At 46.2% G+C, this 16,188-nt stretch overlaps 1 protein-coding gene across 1 annotated transcript in view; it reads right to left on the reverse strand.

Moving 5' to 3' along the window:
• The window catches only part of LOC140713834 (ornithine decarboxylase-like), a 43,142-nt gene extending 27,172 nt beyond the window's left edge, over positions 1-15,970 (reverse strand). The window contains exons 1-2 of the mRNA XM_073024403.1: positions 15,851-15,970; positions 11,963-12,087 (exon numbers count right to left, since the gene is read on the reverse strand). Of these exons, the coding sequence (XP_072880504.1) occupies positions 11,963-12,061 (99 nt within the window). The 5' untranslated portion in view covers positions 12,062-12,087; positions 15,851-15,970. The remainder of the gene's footprint in view (positions 1-11,962; positions 12,088-15,850) is intronic.
• Positions 15,971-16,188: the final 218 nt, after the last annotated feature.

The raw sequence follows: 16,188 nt of genomic DNA on the forward strand, positions 1-16,188 counted from the left end.
GGACAGACATATCAGAATGGGAATGGGACGTGGAATTAAAATATGTGGCCACTGGGAGATCCTGCTTTTTCTGGCGGACCAAGCGTAGGTGTTCAGCGAAACGGTCTCCCAGTCTGCATCGGGTCTCACCAATATATAAAAGGCCACACCGGGAGCACCGGACGCAGTATACCACACCAGCCGACTCACAGGTGAAGTGTCGCCTCACCTGGAAGGACAGTCTGGGGTCCTGAATGGTGGTGAGGGAGGAAGTGTAAGGGCAGGTGTAGCATTTGTTCCATTTACAAGGACAAGTACCAGGACGGAGATCGGTGGGAAGGGATGGGGGGGACGAGTGGACAAGGGAGTCGTGTAGGGAGCGATCCCTGCAAAAAGCAGAAAGGGGGGGAGGGAAAAATGTGTTTGGTAGTGGGATCCCATTGCAGGTGGCGGAAGTTACGGAGAATTATATGTTGGAACTGGAGGCTGGTGGGGTTGTAGGTAAGGACAAGGGGAACCCTATCCCGAGTGGGGTGGCGGGTTGATGGGGTGAGGGCAGATGTGTGGGAAATGGGAGAGATGCATTTGAGAGCAGAGTTGATTGTGGACGAAGGGAAGCGCCTTTGTTTAAAAAAGGAAGACATCTCCTTCGTCCTGGAATGAAAAGCCTCATCCTGAGAGCAGATGCGGCGGAGACGGAGGAATTGTGAGAAGAAGATAGCCTTTTTGCAAGAGACAGGGTGGGAAGAGGAATAGTCCAGGTAGCTGTGAGAGTCTGTAGGCTTATAGTAGATATCAGTATAGAGGCCATCTCCAGAGATGGAGAGAGAAAGAAAGATCAAGAAAGGGGAGGGAGGTGTCGGAAATGGACCAGGTAAATTTGAGGGCAGGGTGAAAGTTGGAGGCAAAGTTAATGAAGTCAACGAGCTCAGCACGCGTGCAGGAGGCAGCGCCAATGCAGTCGTCGATGTAGCGAAGGAAAAGAGGGGGATGGATACCGGTATAGCCTTGGAACATGGACTGTTCCACAAAGCCAACAAAAAGGCAGGCATAACTGGGACCCATACGGGTGCCCATGGCTACACCCTTGGTTTGGAGGAAGTGGGAGGAGCCAAAGGAGAAATTATTGAGAGTAAGAACTCGTTCCGCTAGATGGAGGAGAGTGGTGGTAGAGGGGAATTGGTTAGGTCTGGAATCCAAAAAAAAAACGAAGAGCTTCGAGACCATTAGTATAGGCGATTCTTTCTTTTCCCGTATCCATTTCGATTCCCATTTATATATAAAATCTTCTGGTATATTTTCTCCTATTTTATCTAATTCTATTCTAATCCATGCCGGTTTATCTTCATCAAAAAAAGATGCAATAAATCTAAGTTGATATGCTTTGTAATAATTCTTAAAATTTGGTAATTGTAACCCTCCTGGGTCAAATTTCCATGTCAATTTTTCCAACGATATTCTTGACATCTTACCTTTCCAAAGGAATTTCCTCACACATCTATTTAACTCTTGAAAGAACTTCTGTGGTAATTATATTGATAGTGTTTGGAATAAATATTGTAATCTAGGGAATATATTCATTTTTACAGCATTGACTCTACCTATTAATGTTATTGGTAACATCATCCATTTATCAAGATCCTCTTGAATTTTTTTCGATAATGGCAAATAATTTAGTTTAATATATATTATAACTGGTTTCAAAAGGGATTAGATATATAGGAGACTGTTTTGAAGGAGGTATATTAATGTCATTTGACCAATGATCGAAAAGTTGAAGGGCCGAAGGAATTATAGATGGGAAGCAGCGAGAGAGGGTTTCACTGAACTCCTGTCGAAGAGAAGATTTAAACTTCTTCAGTGTAGGCATCACTAGCAGAGGCTTCGCAGTAGAATTTAAAGAGCAAACACAAGGAAATCTGCAGATGCTGGAAATTCAAACAACAACACACACAAAATGCTGGTGGAACACAGCAGGCCAGGCAGCATCTATAGGGAGAAGCGCTGTCGACGTTTCGGGCCAAGATCTTTCGTCAGGACTAACCAAAAGGAAAGATAGGAAGAGATTTGAAAGTAGTGGGGGGAGGGGGAAATGCGAAATGATAGGAGAAGACCGGAGGGGATGGGGTGAAGCTAAGAGCTGGAAAGGTGATGCACCATCAATAACTCACGCTGAGACTTAGGAAGCGAGTTATCGGCTTTTATTGACTGGAAGAATAAACAGCACTACATCCTGGAGAAAATGAGGGAGAGCAGCAGCCCACAGTCGCCTTTATACAGGGGTCTGTGGGAGGAGCCACAGGAGCAGTCAGCAGGGTCTGTGAGAGGAGCCACAGGAGCAGTCAGACAGGTATATCTAGTTCACCACATTCACCCCCCCCTTTGTTTAAAAAAAAGTCCCCAAGTATATTTACAGGTTAAGTCTATCAGGTGGTCGAATCGTTCGCTGTGATCTACGTAGCTCCGGCTGCAATTGCACAGGTGCCGGAGGTGGTGTTGGCACAGGTGCCGGAGTTGTTGTTTGCACCGGAGGCGGAGAGTGGGTTGGTTCTGTCCCAGCTGGAGGTGTCAGGGATCCCTCGCGTGTGTGCGAGGTCCCCGGAATAGACGCGTACGAGATGCCCGGTACATGAGCGTCGTGAGGAGTCTGGGTGTGGCACGGTGTGTGCGGTGTCACCTCGGGTACAGGGTGCATAGTTACCGTGGAATGTTCGGGGTAGTGGTCTGCTGCTCCGGCGGGCGCCAGGTCGCGGACAGAGACCGTGTCCTCCTGCCCATCAGGCAAGACCACGTAGGCATACTGGGGATTAGCATGCAGGAGGTGAACCCTCTCGACCAGCGGGGAGTACTTATTACTCCTCGCATGTTTACGTAGCAGCACTGGCCCCGGGGACGTCAGCCAAACTGGTAGGGTGGTCCCAGTGACAGACTTCCTGGGAAAAGAGAATAGGCGTTCGTGAGGGGTGGCATTAGTGGACGTACACAACAGGGAGCGGATAGAGTGGAGTGCCTCAGGGAGGACCTCCTGCCATCGGGAGACCGGCAACCCTTTTGACTTAAGGGCTAAAAGTGTGGCCTTCCACACTGTGGCATTCTCCCTCTCCACCTGGCCATTCCCCCGGGGATTATAACTCGTGGTTCGACTAGTAGCAATGCCCCTAGCTAGCAGGAACCGGCGCAACTCGTCACTCATAAAGGAGGACCCTCTATCACTGTGGACATAGCAGGGATATCCGAACAGAGTGAAGAGCTGGCGCAGGGCTTTTATGACGGACGTGACAGTGGTGTCGGGGCAGGGAACGGCAAAGGGGAATCGCGAGTACTCGTCAATAATACTGAGAAAATAGACATTGCGGTCGGTGGAGGGAAGGGGGCCCTTAAAGTCAACACTCAGTCGCTCAAAAGGGCGGGTGGCCTTGACAAGCTGCGCAGTGTCAGGACGGTAGAAGTGCGGTTTGCACTCAGCGCAGATCTGGCAGTCCCTGGTCATCGTCCTGATGTCCTCCAGGGAGTACGGCAGGTTCCGGGCTTTAATGAAATGGTAAAATCGGGTGACCCCCGGATGGCAAAGATGGGCATGAAGGGCATACAGCTGGTCGAGCTGGGCACTAGCACACGTTCCCTGGGATAGGGCATCAGAGGGTTCATTGAGCCTGCCAGGCCGGTACAGGATATCATAATTGTAGGTGGAGAGTTCTATTCTCCATCGCAAAATTTTATCATTTTTGATCTTGCCCCGCTGTTGGTTGCTGAACATGAACGCAACTGAGCGCTGGTCGGTCAGCAATGTGAACCTTTTGCCGGCGAGATAGTGCCTCCAGTGCCTAATAGCTTCCACTATGGCCTGGGCTTCTTTCTCCACCGCAGAGTGCCGAAGTTCAGAGCCTTGAAGGGTACGAGAAAAAAACGCCACTGGTCTGCCTTCCTGATTGAGGGTAGCAGCCAGCGTGACGTCAGAGGCATCACTCTCTACTTGGAAGGGAATGGTCTCGTCCACCGCATGCATCGTTGCTTTGGCAATGTCCCCTTTAATGCAGCTGAAGGCCGCGCGGGCCTCGGCAGAGAGGGGAAAAGTGGTAGACCTGACCAGGGGGCGGGCCTTGTCTGCGTAATGGGGGACCCATTGGGCGTAATAGGAAAAAAAACCCAGGCACCGCCGGAGGGCCTTGAGAGTGGTGGGAAGAGGGAGTTCTAACAGGGGGCGCATACGGTCGGGGTCAGGGCCAATGACCCCGTTCTCCACGACATACCCAAGGATAGCGAGTCGTGTGGTTCTGAACACACACTTGTCCTTGTTATAAGTGAGGTTCAAAGCTTCGGCCACTTGGAAAAATCGTTGGAGGTTGGCGTCGTGATCCGACCAGTCGCGACCACAGATGGTGATGTTATCTAGATAGGGAAATGTGGCCTTCAGTTTGTACTGGTCCACCATCCGGTCCATCTCCCTCTGGAAGACTGAGACCCCATTTGTGACACCAAATGGGACGCGCAGGAAGTGATAGAGCCTGCCACCCCGCCTTGAAGGCAGAGTAGGGGCGGTCCTCCGGGCGGACGGGGAGCTGGTGATAAGCGGATTTCAGATCAATTGTCGAGTACACCTTGTACTGAGCTATCTGGTTGACCATATCCGCGATGCGGGGTAGGGGGTACGCGTCAAGCTGCGTGAATCTATTGATGGTCTGGCTGTAGTCCACAACCATCCTATTTTTCTGCCCAGTCTGAACAACGACCACCTGGGACCGCCATGGGCTTGTGCTCGGCTCAATGATCCCCTCCCCGAGCAGCCGCTGTACCTCTGAATGAATAAAGGCCCTGTCCCCTGCGCTGTACCTCCTGCTTTTAGTCGCCACCGGTTTACAGTCGGGGGTCAGGTTGGTGAACAGCGATGGGGGAGGGATCTTGAGGGTGGAGAGGCTGCAAGTAGTGTCAGTAGCACAGCTATCGGCATGGTACTGGGTGGGATGTGTGGGTCGATGTGTATGTGCGTGTGGTAACGGAGTATATGGCGAAGTCCCACCAAACTGAGGATTCCTGACAGTGAGAGGTGGGAGGGGCCCGTCATATGCCATAGTCACACTTTTGAGATGGCTCTGGAAGTCGAGCCCCAACAGCACAGGTGCGCACAGTTGAGGCATGACCAGGAACGCAAAGTTCTGATATTCTGTGCCCTGCACCACCAATGTCGCTACACAACCCACCCGGATGTCTGTGGAATGCGACCCAGAAGCCAAGGTGATCTTCTGATGTGCCGGCCGTGTCACGAGTCCACAGCGTTTCACTGTGGCCGGGTCAATAAAACTCTCAGTGCTGCCCGTGTCAAACAGGCAGCTAGTCCTGTGCCCCTCCACCAGGATGTCCATCATCGACCTTGCGAGCTGGTGCGGAGTGCTTTGATCGAGGGTCACGGTAGCCAGCGTTGAACGGGGTGAGTCGGGGGCGGGGCCTGGTGGCGCTGGCAAAGATGGCCGCTCACATCCGGGCATGCAAGATGGCGGCTCCCAGGTCGCACACGGGTAGGTAGGGGCGGGGCATGGTGACGCCGGCAAAGATGGTTGTCCACATCCGGGCATGCAAAATGGCGGCCCCCAGGTCTCAGACGCAGCGCTACTCGACCCCGGGCGCGGTTTAGATTTACAGACCTTGGCGAAATGGCCCTTCTTCCCGCAGCTGGAACAAGTCGCTTCGCGAGCCGGGCAGCTGTTTCTGGGATGTTTCTGAAGCCCACAAAAGTAACAGAGTTTTATACCTGGCGAATTCGAGGAGTTCGTGATACCGCGACTGGCAGCGGCGTTGGCGAATTCGCTCGGAACCGGGGAATCGCGCGGCTGGACCGCCTCGGCGTACAGCTGCGCAGCCTCCAACGTATCGGCCGTCTCTATCGCTGAGCGTAAGGTAAGATCAGCTTTTTCCAGCAGCCGCTGGCGTAAATACACTGACCGGACTCCAGTCACAAAAGCGTCTCGGACCAAGAGTTCCGTATGCTGTTCCGCTGTGAGCGTTTGGCAGTCACAAGTCCGCACGAGTGCCTGTAGGGCTCGGAGAAATTCAGCAGTCGACTCCGTAGGCCGCTGTTTTCGTGTTGCCAAGCGATGCCGGGCATAAACTGCGTTTACCGGCCGCAGGTACTGTCTTTTGAGAGCGGCAAGCGCCCCCTCGTAGGTCGAGAGGTCCCTGATGAATGAATAAACTTTTGGGGCGACCCTCGAGAGGAGAAGTCTGAGCCTAACAGCTGAGTCGGTGGCACGAACCTCCTCCAAGTATGATTGGAAGCATACAAGCCAGTGTTCAAAGGCAAGAGCTGCTTCAGGGTCTTGGGGGTCCAAATCTAAGCGTTCTGGGCGTAAAACGGTTTCCATGTTTTAACTTCCAGTCAATAAAATTGATGCACCATCAATAACTCACGCTGAGACTTAGGAAGCGAGTTATCGGCTTTTATTGACTGGAAGAATAAACAGCACTACATCCTGGGGAAAATGAGGGAGAGCAGCAGCCCACAGTCGCCTTTATACAGGGGTCTGTGGGAGGAGCCACAGGAGCAGTCAGCAGGGTCTGTGGGAGGAGCCACAGGAGCAGTCAGACAGGTATATCTAGTTCACCACAAAAGCTGATTGGCGAAAGTGATACAGAGCTGGAGAAGGGAAAGGATCATGGGACGGGAGGCCTCAGGAGAAAGAAAGGAGGGGGGAGCACCAGAGGGAGATGGAGAACAAGCAAACAACTAAATATATCAGGGATGGGGGAAGAAGGGGAGGAGGGGCATTAACAGAAGTTAGAGAAGTCAATATTCATGCCATCAGGTTGGAGGCTACCCAGCCGGTATATAAGGTGTTGTTCCTCCAACCGGAGTTTAGATTGATTTTGACAATAGAGGAGGCCATGGACAGACATATCAGAATGGGAATGGGACGTGGAATTAAAATATGTGGCCACTGGGAGATCCTGCTTTTTCTGGCGGACCAAGCGTAGGTGTTCAGCGAAACGGTCTCCCAGTCTGCATCGGGTCTCACCAATATATAAAAGGCCACACCGGGAGCACCGGACGCAGTATACCACACCAGCCGACTCACAGGTGAAGTGTCGCCTCACCTGGAAGGACAGTCTGGGGTCCTGAATGGTGGTGAGGGAGGAAGTGTAAGGGCAGGTGTAGCATTTGTTCCATTTACAAGGACAAGTACCAGGACGGAGATCGGTGGGAAGGGATGGGGGGGACGAGTGGACAAGGGAGTCGTGTAGGGAGCGATCCCTGCAAAAAGCAGAAAGGGGGGGAGGGAAAAATGTGTTTGGTAGTGGGATCCCATTGCAGGTGGCGGAAGTTACGGAGAATTATATGTTGGAACTGGAGGCTGGTGGGGTGGTAGGTAAGGACAAGGGGAACCCTATCCCGAGTGGGGTGGCGGGTTGATGGGGTGAGGGCAGATGTGTGGGAAATGGGAGAGATGCATTTGAGAGCAGAGTTGATTGTGGACGAAGGGAAGCGCCTTTGTTTAAAAAAGGAAGACATCTCCTTCGTCCTGGAATGAAAAGCCTCATCCTGAGAGCAGATGCGGCGGAGACGGAGGAATTGTGAGAAGAAGATAGCCTTTTTGCAAGAGACAGGGTGGGAAGAGGAATAGTCCAGGTAGCTGTGAGAGTCTGTAGGCTTATAGTAGATATCAGTATAGAGGCCATCTCCAGAGATGGAGAGAGAAAGAAAGATCAAGAAAGGGGAGGGAGGTGTCGAAAATGGACCAGGTAAATTTGAGGGCAGGGTGAAAGTTGGAGGCAAAGTTAATGAAGTCAACGAGCTCAGCACGCGTGCAGGAGGCAGCGCCAATGCAGTCGTCGATGTAGCGAAGGAAAAGAGGGGGATGGATACCGGTATAGCCTTGGAACATGGACTGTTCCACAAAGCCAACAAAAAGGCAGGCATAACTGGGACCCATACGGGTGCCCATGGCTACACCCTTGGTTTGGAGGAAGTGGGAGGAGCCAAAGGAGAAATTATTGAGAGTAAGAACTCGTTCCGCTAGATGGAGGAGAGTGGTGGTAGAGGGGAATTGGTTAGGTCTGGAATCCAAAAAAAAAACGAAGAGCTTCGAGACCATTAGTATAGGCGATTCTTTCTTTTCCCGTATCCATTTCGATTCCCATTTATATATAAAATCTTCTGGTATATTTTCTCCTATTTTATCTAATTCTATTCTAATCCATGCCGGTTTATCTTCATCAAAAAAAGATGCAATAAATCTAAGTTGATATGCTTTGTAATAATTCTTAAAATTTGGTAATTGTAACCCTCCTGGGTCAAATTTCCATGTCAATTTTTCCAACGATATTCTTGACATCTTACCTTTCCAAAGGAATTTCCTCACACATCTATTTAACTCTTGAAAGAACTTCTGTGGTAATTATATTGATAGTGTTTGGAATAAATATTGTAATCTAGGGAATATATTCATTTTTACAGCATTGACTCTACCTATTAATGTTATTGGTAACATCATCCATTTATCAAGATCCTCTTGAATTTTTTTCGATAATGGCAAATAATTTAGTTTAATATATATTATAACTGGTTTCAAAAGGGATTAGATATATAGGAGACTGTTTTGAAGGAGGTATATTAATGTCATTTGACCAATTAAAGAATAAATATAAAATATCAAATAACACTCTTTTCTGTTATTTCCAATTAAGGGCTTATTTAAGAGATAAACTGGGTCAAACAATGTTATTGCTGAAACCTAATGAAATAGAAACTTCAATTAATAAAGGAAAAATTTAAAAAATTATGTCTGGTATGTATAATTTGATTCAAAAACAGGCAATTAAACAAGGAATTCATAAGTCAAGACAAAAATGGGAAACTGATTGAATATTAAAATTGATGAAACAAGTTGGTCAAGATTATGTCTTGACAGTATGACAAATACAATAAATGTTCGACTAAGATTAGTGCAATATAACTTTTTACATCAAATATATATTACACAACAAAAAATAAATAGATTAAACTGAAGTTTATCTGATCAATGTTTTTGATGTAATCAAGAAATTGGTACTTTTTTACAGTCTACTTGGTCTTGTTTTAAAATTCAACCTTTTTGGACAAATTTAAGTGTTTTACTGGAACAAATTATTGGAATACAACTTCCACATAATCCAACATTATTTTTACTAGGTGATATTCAAGGGATAAAATTTGCCTTTATAATTAACACAAAGTACACTGCAGATGCTGTGGTCAAATCAACACGTACAAACAAGCTGGATGAACTCAGCAGGTCGGCACCATCCATTGAAACGAGCAGTCAACGTTTCGGGCCGAGACTTAGTCAGTCCTGACAAAGGGTCTCGGCCTGAAACATTGACTGCTCGCTTCAACGGATGCTGCCTGACCTGCTGAGTTCATCCAGCTTGTTTGTACGTGTTGCCTTTATAATTAAATGGGAGGGTGGGGTGGGAATGTCAAGTTTTTGACGTGATAATAGCACAGGTAACAGCTGCCAATAAGGTGAGCACTGAGCTGTGGGATGTGGATCTGTTGGTCTTTACTTCAAAAACTAGTAACCAGATTTATGTAGTAAGCACAAGGCCATGTGGATCTAATTTGTAATTTTAAAATAATCGTAGTTGGTTGTCATTGATAGGGTAGTGAAGAAATCATATGGCAATCTAGTCTTTGTCAATAGCAGCATTGAGTTCAAGAGTCAAGAAGTTATGTTGGAGCTTTATAAATCTCTGGTTAGCCCGTATCTGAAATACTGCCTTTAATTCTGGTTTTCCATTTCAGGAAGGATGTGGAGACTCTGGAGAGGTTTATCAGGATGCTGCCTATGCTATGAAGAGGGATTGGGCAAACTGGAATAGCAGAAGCTGAGGGGAGACCTGATAGGAAGTTATAAGATTATGAAGGGCGTAGATAGACAGCCTATATCCTATTCACCAAGGTCAAAAGGTTTAATTTTAGAGGGTATATATTAAAGGTGAGAGGCAGCAAGTTCAAAGGAGAGGAGCAGGGCAAATTATATTTTTTTAATATTTTTTTTTAAAACGCAGACTGGGAGTTACCTAGAGAGCGCTGCCAAGCTTGGTTGTGGAAACAAATATGATGGGAGTATTTAAGAAGCTCTCAGAGAGGCACATGCATGTACAGAGAATGGAGAGATATGGATTTGTGTAGGTTGAAAGGACTAGTTTAGTGGGCTTTTAATTATTGACAGAATTAGTTCAGCACAACATTGTCAGCCAAAAGTTCTGTTGCCGTGCCGTCCTCTTCTATGTTCTTCTGGGATTACTGTGGGTAGGTACAAGGTATATCATAGATATGACGGGCCGAAGGGCCTGCTTCGATGCTGTGTGATGCTCTCCGATTTTCACACAGAAACCACATTAGATCTCACCGTTCATTCAATATCCCATAATTAAATATCAGAATAAAGTTGTTTGGTTGCTCAAGGTAACAGAGGTGATGATGTAAAGTTTGGCATTTGATGTCATTTTCCCCAATGGATGATTCAATTTATTGGTGATAACCACACTTATTTCTGAGGAAATAAATGCATTAAGCAACCCAAAGCATGTAAAAATGTCATAAGCAACATTTTATTTGTGCCCCCTCTAAATCCATAATTGAACAAGCAGTTTGCACGAGCTCGGACTAATGAATTTTTATTTCTCATTGACCGGTTCCTGTTCTGACAAATGATGTAATGATCAGCATTTGAATACCACTTGGTTTCTGTGAAAGATCTATAACATTTTTAACTGAAGCTGTAGTTTATACCTGAATGGTAAAGATTGATCTCAGGTGTTTATCTTGATGCTTTCTCCATCTGTTCTGGACAGAGGAACCTATTTTTCTAAGCAGTACTTAAAAGACATTTGTATTTATTTCCCTCCCAGTTATCACTTTGCTCTGATTACTTTGTTCCTGCAGGAAGCCTTTGCTACTCATTTTGAAATTCAGACCCATGGAAAAAATCCAAGAAGGCAATGAGGGGAGTTGGGTTCCAGTTCAGATATGTTCCCATTATCACCAAGTTGCTGGAGTGAAAATTACTGACACAAACAAGTGACACAAGAGAGACTGTAGATGCTGGAAAACTGCAGCAATGTATGCAAAATTCAGGGAGAACTCAGCAGATCAGGCAACATCTATGGAGTCTGATGAAGGGTCTCAGCTTGAAATGTTGATTGTTCATTTGCCTCAATAGAGGCTGCCTGATCTGCTGACTTTTTCCAGCATTTTGTCTGTGTTGTTTCATACAAAGTAATAGTTTTATTTGCAGATACAGTACTGTGCAAAACTCAGGCACCTACTGTACATATAGCAAGACATTTGCAAAGTACTCTCTTTGTCAGCGTGGAGCGGAGAGCAAGTTTGTAAACCTGGTGAGAGAAAAGAGTGTTGGGAGTGACGAGGGTGGAGTGCCGTGAGAGATGTGTGGGGGTGCAGAGAAGGAGTGCTAGGGGCAGTGGTGACGCAGGTGCGACACGCCCAGCCCTGAGACACTAGGCAAGGTCATTTGATTCCAAACAAGTGGTTTATTGATCATTACTCTGGTGTTTACTCTCTGGTGCTTCCTGCTCCCTCCCCCTTCCCTTCCTGTTTTCCCAACCATAATTCCCCTCTCCTTGCCCTCTTTCCACTCTCCGTCCACAATAGAGACCCATATTTAGGAGCCTAAGACTCTTGTATAGTACTGTATGTTGATGTTCTGATAAATGGATCATAGTATCAGTGAATGCCAGAAATATTTAATTTGATATTAATGAGCTCAGCCACTTTGTCACAGTAGAAGATAATTTACTTTTGTTACTAGCATTCCTTGAGGATTATTGTAACTTCAGACATTTGATATGCAATTCTTTTTTTGAATATATTGTCAAGATTAATAGTGGCAGAACTTGTTATCCTGAATAAGCAAAACAATTACATGTACCTTCTGATTATAACTTAATCTGAAATGTACTATTGACATAACATCATGTCAATACTCACTGTGAGCTTTTTCTCATTGATCTTCTGGCCAATGACATCCATGGCCATGACCCCCTCCTCCAAAATGACAAAGTTGGTCTCATTAACACAGCCTTCCATTTTCAGTGTTTGCAGGGGGCTTGGTGCTATTCCAGAATTCAACAATGGAACTAATTTAGGCTTAAATAAAAATCCAAAATATTAGAAATATCACAATAAAGATTATCAGAGGCTGGTGCAAGTGTTGTTTTCTACATAAACTTTCAGGTTAAATATTGGAATGTTTTAACAATGTCATTCAAGAGATAGAAATAGGTGCTCTTCATCAAAATGTATGACATGACAACACATTCGCAAGTAATTCTTGGGCAAGAGAATTTGATGCTATTATGGAGCAATTAACAAAAAATTTAACAAAAATTGTGTGAAACTACAGTATGAAAGATAATATTTTTGTCACTGCACAAGATTCAACTGTGTATTGTTATCATCGGCAGCAAAATTTGCCACTGCTATGAATTCTCCAGTTTCAGATTAACTGTTAAAAGTCAAACAATAGAAATAGCTGCTTCTCAAGCGAATGCAAGGCCATAAGATACAGGAGCAGAATTAGACCATTTGCCCATCGAGTCTGCTCTGCTATTTCATCATGGCTGATCCATTCTCCCTTTCAACCTCAATCTCCCGTCTTCTCCCCGCACACCTTCATGCCCTGACTAATCAAGAATCGATCAACCTCTGCCTTAAATATACCCAGTGACTTGGACTCCACGGCCACTTTTGACAACGAATTCCACATATTCACTGCTCTCTGGCTGAAGAAATTCCTCCTCATCTCTGTTTTAAAAGGACATCCCTTTAATTTGAAAGGCACGAATGCTGTCGTAGTATTCTGTAACAGGTTTGTTGCGGCCTTGCATGTTAACATTAAGCACATTTAAGTGCTCTGTTATATCCACCAGAAATGCAAGATCATGAAGTCAGTCTGGGTCATCTAACTCTGCCACTGGCTTCCCTTTCTCGTTCATAAACGGCCCAATTTCTGCACGCAATTGAAAATAATGTTTGAGCACAACCCCTCTGCTCAACCAGCGGACTTCAGTGTGGTAGGGTAGGCTGTTTCCAATATTACATTCGGACAAAAGAGTGTCAAATTGCAGATGATTAAATCCCTTTGCTTTAATAAAATTAACTGTTTTGATTACTACATCCATGACATTGTCCATTTATAGGCTCCTGCTACATATCGCCTCTTGGTGTATAATACAATGAAAATTCTAGAATTCCTGCTCTGGATTCTGTCTGAACTTTCTCTCTGAGTTTCACAACACCACCTGCCTTTTTCCCGACCGTGGACGTTGCGCCATCTGTTGCCACGCTGACAGTGTGACTGCAGTCAACCCCCTGTCTGCCCAGGCTTCGACGAGGCTGGAGAAAACCGTCGTTCGCCGTTGTGGTGTTTGTCATGGGCACCATCTCCACAAACTCCTTGGTGACGGTCAAAGATGCATCAACACCACAAATAAATATTCCCAATTGAGCTACATCAGTCACGTCGGTGTTCTCATCAATTGCAATAGAGAAGGCAATAAATGACTTCACTTTGTCTTTTAGTTGACTGTTCAAATCTCCTGCAAGGTCCCCGATTCTCTCTGCCACAGTATTTCTTGACAAGCTGATATTACAAAAAGTCTGTCTCTTCTCAGGGCACACCAGCTCAGTCGCCGTCAGCATGCACACTTTGACGAATTCCCCCTCTGACGCAGCAGCTATTTTGTTGGCAATAATATAGCTGGCTTCAACAGCTCCATCATGAGTCTCTCAACTTTTGGTGAACCTGATTGCTGTTTTTTTCAGAGCTGCTTCAAGCTCTTTAACCTTTTGCGTCCTGAGTTGTCCTGCTACTTGTCATATTTTTCTCTGTGTGGCATCTCATAGTGTTGTTTGATATTGAACTCTTTAGCCACAGCCAATTGTTGCGAGCATATCAGACACACAGGTTTGCCGTTGACCTCACAGAAGAAAAAACGATCTTCCCAATTATCGTTGAATATCCGACCTTCGATGTCAACATTTCTTGGAAAGCATTTTGAACCACAGCAGCAAACAGTGTCAGCCTTGATACGGGTGTTACTTACCTGAATACTCCGTGTTTATACCGTGTTTGCCGACGTAAGTGGGGCCTTATTAGTCTTCAGTACAGGGTGGTAAGTGCTTATGCACAGCAGGTGGTTAACTGCCACCTACTGTACAGCTGCCGTACTGATACATAATAAATAGTCATGAATGTACTTTTTTACCCCCAAATCCTCCCGCGGGCCAGATTGGACTCTTTCGCCGACCAGTAGTTTGACACCCCTGCTGTAGAACCAAAAGCTCTTACCCTGTTAAGCAGCCTCATGTTTGGCCTTTTGTCAAAGGCCATATGAAAATCCAAGTACATAACATCCACCTTTGTCACATATATGACATGACACCATATTAATAATAAATTATTGGGCAAGAGAAAGTGAATCATACATATGACATGGCAACACATTTGGAATTAATGATTGGACAAGAGAACATGATATCCCCTTAACTATTATGGAGCTAGAAACTAAAAAAAAGAATGTTCTTTAAAAAAAAGTTGTAAATATACAGTAGTAACACACACAAACTGTCTGGAAGCGTTTTTCCCCTCCACCTTCCCTCTTCTCTATTTCTCCACTCTGGCCTCCCTCCACATCCTTCCTGTAGTGAGGCAACCAGAACTGAACACACTACTCCAAGTGGGGTCTGACCAGGGTCCTATATAGCTGCAAGATTACCTCTCGGATCCTAAATTCAATTCCACGACTGATGAAGGCCAATACACCATATACCTTCTTAACCACAGAGTCAACCTGCACAGCTGCTTTGAGCGTCCTATGGACTTGGACCCCAAAACCCCTCTGATCCTCCACACTGCCAAGAGTCTTACCAGTTGAGCATTGGACCAGAAGTCACTACTAAGGACTGTGAGACCGGCTGAGAGGATCATGGGGGTCTCCCTACCATCTATTGGGGACATTTATCAGGAGTGCTGCATACGCAGGGCCCTTAGTATAATTAAGGATCCCACCCTTCCACCCAGCATCCTCTTTGACTTTCTACCATCAGGCAGGAGGCTCTGATGCATAAAAACAAAAATGGTCAGGATGGGAAACAGTTTCTTCCCCCAAGCCATTCGGCTTCTGAACTCCCTGCCGCATCATATTCAAAGTGTCACGGGCTATTCTGTTCCGTACATTACAACCTTTAATATTTATGCACTTCTTAAATTGTTAAATGACAATAAACTTGACTTCAGCTTGATCTGCAGATTTTCTCGTGTTTGTGATTGCTCACAATACTCCAGGTTTGGTTGGATTACAATCCTCAAGATCCTGCTTTTCAGCTTTCTACCTCACTCCCTATATTCTCTCTTTAGGTCCTCAACCCTTTCCCTATCAATGCCATTGGTACCTATACGTACCACAACTGCTGGCTGTTCACCCTGCCCCTTTAGAATGCTGTGAACCTGCTCCAAGATGTCCTTGACCCGGGCACATGGGAGGCAATATCAGGGCGTCTCTCACATCCACAGGATCTCCTGCTTGCCTCTCTAACTATGGAATCCCCTGTCACTACTGCACTCCACTTCCCCCCACCCCCCAGAGTGTCTGAGCCACAGAGCCAGACTCAGCCAGCCAGAGAGCTGGTCGCTGTGGCTTTCTGCTGCTCTGCACTGTAGGCATTGTGTCAGGCTACACTGTGACCCAAGAAAGCAAATACAACTCACATGCACTGAAGTATAGTGAAAAGCTGTCTTGCACACCATTCAAACAGATCAATTCATTACATCAAGGTAAAACATCAACATAATTCAGAATAAAATGTAACACTTACAGAGAAAGTGCAATGAAGGTAGACAATAAACTACAAGGTCAAAACGCTGTGGTTTGTGAGGTCAATTCCTCTATCGTACTAGGGAGCCGATCGGTAGTCTTTCAACAGCGGGATGGAAGCTGTCCTTCAGCCAAGCAGTACGTGATTTGAGGTTTTTATATCACCTAGCCGATGGGAGGGAAGAGCAGAGCAAACACCTGGGATGGGTGGAGTCTATGACAATGCTGGCTGCTTTACTGAGGCATCGTGAAGTGCAGAAAGAGTCCACTGAGGCTTGGATTAAATTGGGGGATTGCTGGGTGCTGGGTGCTGCAGCTTGAAGGGCCAGAGGGGCTCAT

The sequence above is a fragment of the Hemitrygon akajei genome, chromosome 20 (genome assembly GCF_048418815.1).
Source record: "Hemitrygon akajei chromosome 20, sHemAka1.3, whole genome shotgun sequence".
NCBI lineage: Eukaryota > Metazoa > Chordata > Chondrichthyes > Myliobatiformes > Dasyatidae > Hemitrygon > Hemitrygon akajei.